The sequence below is a fragment of the Gavialis gangeticus genome, unplaced genomic scaffold (genome assembly GCF_001723915.1).
Source record: "Gavialis gangeticus isolate Ggan-Ray unplaced genomic scaffold, GavGan_comp1, whole genome shotgun sequence".
NCBI classification, from domain to species: domain Eukaryota; kingdom Metazoa; phylum Chordata; order Crocodylia; family Gavialidae; genus Gavialis; species Gavialis gangeticus.
The window spans coordinates 54,830,619-54,836,044 of record NW_017728992.1 but is presented as its reverse complement, the minus strand read 5'-3'; the positions used below and the strand labels follow the sequence as shown (position 1 = coordinate 54,836,044).

The 5,426-nt window shown below is 41.6% G+C and overlaps 1 protein-coding gene across 1 annotated transcript in view; it reads right to left on the bottom strand.

The window, feature by feature from the left end:
* TMEM170B (transmembrane protein 170B) overlaps nucleotides 1–4,975 on the bottom strand; it is an 18,663-nt gene extending 13,688 nt beyond the window's left edge. Inside the window, exons 1-2 of the mRNA XM_019522621.1 lie at nucleotides 4,781–4,975; nucleotides 1,919–2,089 (exon numbers count right to left, since the gene is read on the bottom strand). Coding sequence (XP_019378166.1) covers nucleotides 1,919–2,087 — 169 coding nt within the window. The 5' untranslated portion in view covers nucleotides 2,088–2,089; nucleotides 4,781–4,975. The remainder of the gene's footprint in view (nucleotides 1–1,918; nucleotides 2,090–4,780) is intronic.
* Between the last annotated feature and the right edge of the window lie 451 nt (nucleotides 4,976–5,426).

The following is a 5,426-nucleotide window of genomic DNA, read 5'->3' as shown; positions in this document are numbered from 1 at the left end:
GGGAAATCACTACCTTGTGTATCATGCAGAAGCACGAACGAGAAGTGGAAAGCAGAGAGGAAAGACTGACTGCAGAAAGAGTGAGGGGCTGATACCGAGGCTGCTGCCAATTAGACACATCCCAGCCTGGCAAAGGAGAAGGCTCCACCTACCAAGAGGTAAAGTAATCCCAGTCTGCAATGAAGGTGAGCTCGTGCTGGGCTCCAAATTGATTCATGGAAACAGGACAAGGTGGAGGAATAAGTGACAAATTCATGGCAAGTCTGGACTGATTTATTTAAATTATATAAAAATTAGAAACTGTTTAGGGAAGAATATGGAATATAGTTATGGAGACCTAGTTAATTAAGAAGGACTTGACTGAACGGGTGTTGTGTTGCATTAATTAATGAGACTCTGTAAAACCTGAGTCAGACGATCAAGTCTATTGATAAGTGATTTAAGATAATTTAATCTAGAACTTAACTGAGCAAAGACTCACATTTTTACCTGTTTGAGACAAAGATTCGAAGAGACCAGCAAAGAAGGAAACCCCAGGTAAAACTTATGCGTTGAAACCTGTTGCCTAAAAGAACCAAGACAGTGAATGATGGGACAGGATGTAGGGGAGGAGGAGACCTGTAAATACACCTTGAGAACTCCCATCAGGTCAGCCCACTAACAAAACATCCACCTCCCCTGTTCAATATATATATATATATTAAAACATCTCAGCATGGTGGAGCACTGCTGCCACAGGCAGAAATACAGTGGGCAAAAGTTGTCAACAGAAAAGTTTAAATTCCTGATACAAGACCATTATGGCAAGATTAAAACAGATGCATGTGCTGATGTTCACCTGTTCTGTAATCAATTTCTTACTTTCTCTACAAGTATTACAAATTCTATTAGAAAACTTGTAAACTGTCAGAGTTTACAATACCGGGATTTCACAAATGCTCTTTATCCTGGCAATCCGGGAAGGTGAGCAAGTGAGAGAGAGGCTTACAGTTGCAATTAAGAGGTTTTCTCCACTCCATGACCATGCAATCTTCTGTAATTTACTACAGACTTTCATGTAACTTCCAAATCTCCAGGAGCATCTACATATTGCCCTACGGCAATGTTGCTATGGCACTGTGCTTTAGTACTTCCTTTTGGTACTACCAATTTGGAAATACTTCCTTTTGGAAGTACTAAAGCATAGCACTGTACAGGTAGTTATTGCACCACGCATGTGATGCACTGTTAGATTTCATTGCTACATCGCCATAGTGGCACACTATACTGGGGGAGCACGCCACTATGGGGATGTAGCTGCTGATAAATGGTAGACCCATGTGTTTGCCATAGCATACTATACGACAAATTAGTGCATTTCTACGTTGTCATAAGGTGATGTGTAGAGGCACCCTCCCAGGAGTGGCAAGTACAACAATACCTGCTAATAAAAATGTTCGACTAGATGCTATCTTGGATAGCATCCAACTCAGCCCTTAGCAATGATGCAATACAAGTCTGCAATCTCGACAGCTGAACCAGACCAACAAGAGTCTGTCTGGCAAGCCAAATGGAGAGGAAAGTACTTGGAGACTAATAACACAGTTCCTCCCCTATAGCCAACACCACTCACCACAGCAGAGGAACAGAGAGCAGCTACTCTAGTTCCAGAAAACATTGGAATAATACCCTCTCTTCGAGATCTCCTCAAACCTCTAATCTTTAGAAATCTTGTCGAGTTGTCTGCTTCTCTGAAAGTCCTATAATACTGCCTTTATCTTTACATAATGGGAAGACCAACTCAGCTGATACTCTCATAGAAAAAAATTACATGATTAAGGTAAAATTGTTCATGGAGGTTAGATAAGACCAGCATAGATAAGAAACACTGTTTAAAGAAAATAAAGATTCAAAAGAGTAAAAAACAAGACAGACTTACTAGTTATCATTGCTCCAGTTACAGAACCCAGAAATCCAATGCTGACCACAATGACAGAGATTAGTCTCCCCTGCCTATGCCTCTGCAGCATCACAAACATTAACACTGCTACAGCACCATGGACAAAGAGAGAAGAGAAGAGAGCCCACAGGAAAACCCAGTACCACATCTCTGAAAAGAAAGCAGTCAAAGGGTTAATGTTTCTGATGAGCTAATTTTTTAAAATGCAAGACATCTAGCAATACTGCAATATTCAAATAATAATAGGAAAAAGAAGTTTCAGGGTTTAGAAAAAATTGGCCTGGAAACAGTGGTATACACTTAAAACATTGGATTTACCTGGCATTCAACTTACAGGGAACAACCCCTAACAGTCCCAAAAATTTCAAAGAAGGGTACCTCTGAAACAAGTTACTCATTCCTTAAGTAGTTTCAGAACATGAATTTCACCATACTTCCTTGCCCAAACATTGCATTTACTACAATCCTATTCATTTATTACATGGGAAAAAAACAAAACAAACAAACACAATCAGCTTATCAGATATATTCAGTACTGACAAGGGTACTTAAAAAGGAGGCCTTTACAAAAAGTGAAAGGATAGGAAATAGTTAAATAGCAAAATGTAAACAACAAAAGTCAAGGATATCACCCTGTCTAACCAGAAAATGGAGTACTCTAACATACTAGCCCCAAAGAATCTCTCAAGAGATTGGCAAGTAATATTTTTTAAAAACCCAAGTTGCCAGTGACTTATATTCTTGCAATTTACTTGCAGTTTGTTGATACAAACGTATTTTGGAGGGACATGAGTTTAGAAGTTACTAGGCCAAAATGGTAATAGGGAAGTGTAATTCAGTAATCACTTCAACAGAAGTTTCCACAATAAGTGTTGCATATAAGCAGGTTTCCCTCTGAAATGCAAGACATACGCCGCTACTACTTTGAAAGTAAAGAAGCAGGAAGGATCAGTGAAGATGTGTGCCAATGCGAGACAGAACCAGAAGGGCCATTTAAAATAATTAATAGCACTCAGAAGAAAATGAGTGGGGCTACAACAGAAGAAGTGAGGAAAGGCATCTGATAAACTTAGTGGCCAGATTTACTTTCATCAGATATAAGAGAAAATCTTGCAGCCTTACGAAGATTTGAGTTCAGTCTCTAGGCTATTGTACTTTGTGTAACCTTCAGCAAGGTAAAATTTTGTGCTTCAATTTCACGTTGGTAGTAAGGGACTGTGGTTTCACCACCACCACCCTTCACATGGCTAACTTGTTAGGTACTCAGATACCCCAAAAAACTACAGTCATCCTTTAGCTTTCCCCTCATAACTTCTCAAACATAGCTAGATTTTTTTTAAAATCCATTAATTTTCACTGTGGTCTGTGAAAAGTAAAATAGTTAATAAAAGATTGCCAAAAAAAGCTAAACAAACACTAGACAATGGGGTGAACACAGTTTGAAAAACCAGTCCACTAAGACTTATTGAAATAGACTTCAAATAAACCCAGTACTTTTTTTTTTTAAACAATTGTTACAATCTTGTCACAGAACTCTGTACATATGGCAGAAGTCAGGGAACCTGTTGCATAATATAGGTCCAATATCCTGTAAAGCACACAGGTCTTAAGATCATTGTACATGGCCCTTGGTCTCTTTAAAAAGGAAGCTTTGAATAGATTAAAAGGTTTTCCTGTGTTACACACATTCAACTACAATGGGTTCAGTTGAGCATGTGCTATAGCAGGGGTGCTCAACCTCTGGCCTGCAGGCAAAATATGCCCTACAGAGCCATAAATATCCAGCCTGTGGCACTCCCTCTGGATCAGAAACTTTGACACCGGAGGACCAGTGGCAATAAATATGGCCATCCTCTCCCACTTCCAAATGCCCAAATCCTAAACACTGCACAGCAGGCTGGTGCTGGGCCACCCCTTTCCCCGCCTCCCTGGGGCCCAGTTGGAGCCAGGATGTACCCTGTCCCTCTCCATGTGACTGGATGGGGCCCTGTCAAGACTGCCCCATGCCCAATCAAGACTATCAGCTGGATCTGGCCTGCAGACAGCTTGGAGCACTGCCCATCCAGCCTGATGGACAAAAAAAAAAAAAAAAAAAAAAAAAAAAAAAAAAAAAAAAAAAAAAAAAAAAAAAAAAAAAAAAAAAAAAAAAAAACTTCGCCCAAAACCAGAACCTGGCCAGCCAGAACCAAGCTTGAGCTGCTGGCCCAGCTCCTTGCTGCAGAAGCACTGCTGCTGCAGCTCCCAAAAGCCCCCAAGACCCCAGGTAAGGCTGCTGGGGCCAGCACCCAGCCTCCCTTACCCCACCCAAGGCAACGTACCACATGTCAGAGCACGTGTAGCAGGGTGTGCTGCTGCTGCTACTTGTCCACGCAGAAATGTGTTTTTGCTTGTGGGGACGCACCCTCTGGGTTTATCTTGTGAATCATGTTGGCTCACTTAACAGTGCTAACGCTGTGTGGCACCCTTGAAGCATCACAAGGCATCCCAGGGTGCCACAGCACCCTGTTTGAGAACCACGGTTCCAAGGAATATTTACACCAGAACAGAATTATTTACACTGGCATAAGGCTGTATGGCATACATCCACACCACTTTTACCAGGAGTAAAGTAAAAATACTCCGAAGTATACATATGTAGCAAAACACTGCAGTGTTAGGCACGGTTGCCACAGCCAACAAGGGGTTCCCTCACTTTTATATAGGAAGCCCTAGGGATTAAAGGTCACAACCCAATGGGCCTTGGGGGAGGGACAAATACAGGTAAATAGACATTCACCATATAACAACATACACTTAAAAGGGCAAGTCACAGGTAGTGGTTAGTCCCACTGGAATACACACATTCAGCACATAAAGTTCTTTTCTCCCCACCTCCGGAAGTGTCCCCAAGAACCAGCCTTTAGTCCAGATTCACTCTGTACAGGTCTCCAAGTCGGGGGTCACATGCAATCAATTTGCAATTCATCATCTGTGCTGTGCAAAGGCTTCCCTCTCCTCCGTTCATTCTCAGCTCTACCTCTCTCCATCCAACCCCAGATGCCTGGCACAGCCCAGAACTGTGTTGTCACTTCCCTTTCCTACTTCCAAGATCTTTGGGATTTGCAGTCCAGAATCACAGCAGAATTGCTCATCACTTCCTTTTCCTTCTTCCAGAAGCCTCTGGGATTTGTAGTCCAGAATCACAGCCAGCAGGCCTCCCCAGTGGTGCTCCCCTTCTGTTACACATTCATCTCACATTTCCAATTCACTCAACACATTATATTACACATGTATTGTGCCTACCCTCTCAGGCTGACAAAGCTGCTGCATTATTTTGTATTCAGAAGATATTCTGACAATTATCAGAACTGCCAAGTTTTCTTTGAAATAGGTTTGGGTTCCAATATCTTTGTCAGAGAACTTCAGAGAAAAAGAAATGACGAAAATTAAACAGGGAGGAAGGAAGAAATGTTTTCCCCAAAATGCTATCCCTGTAAGTGAAGAATAA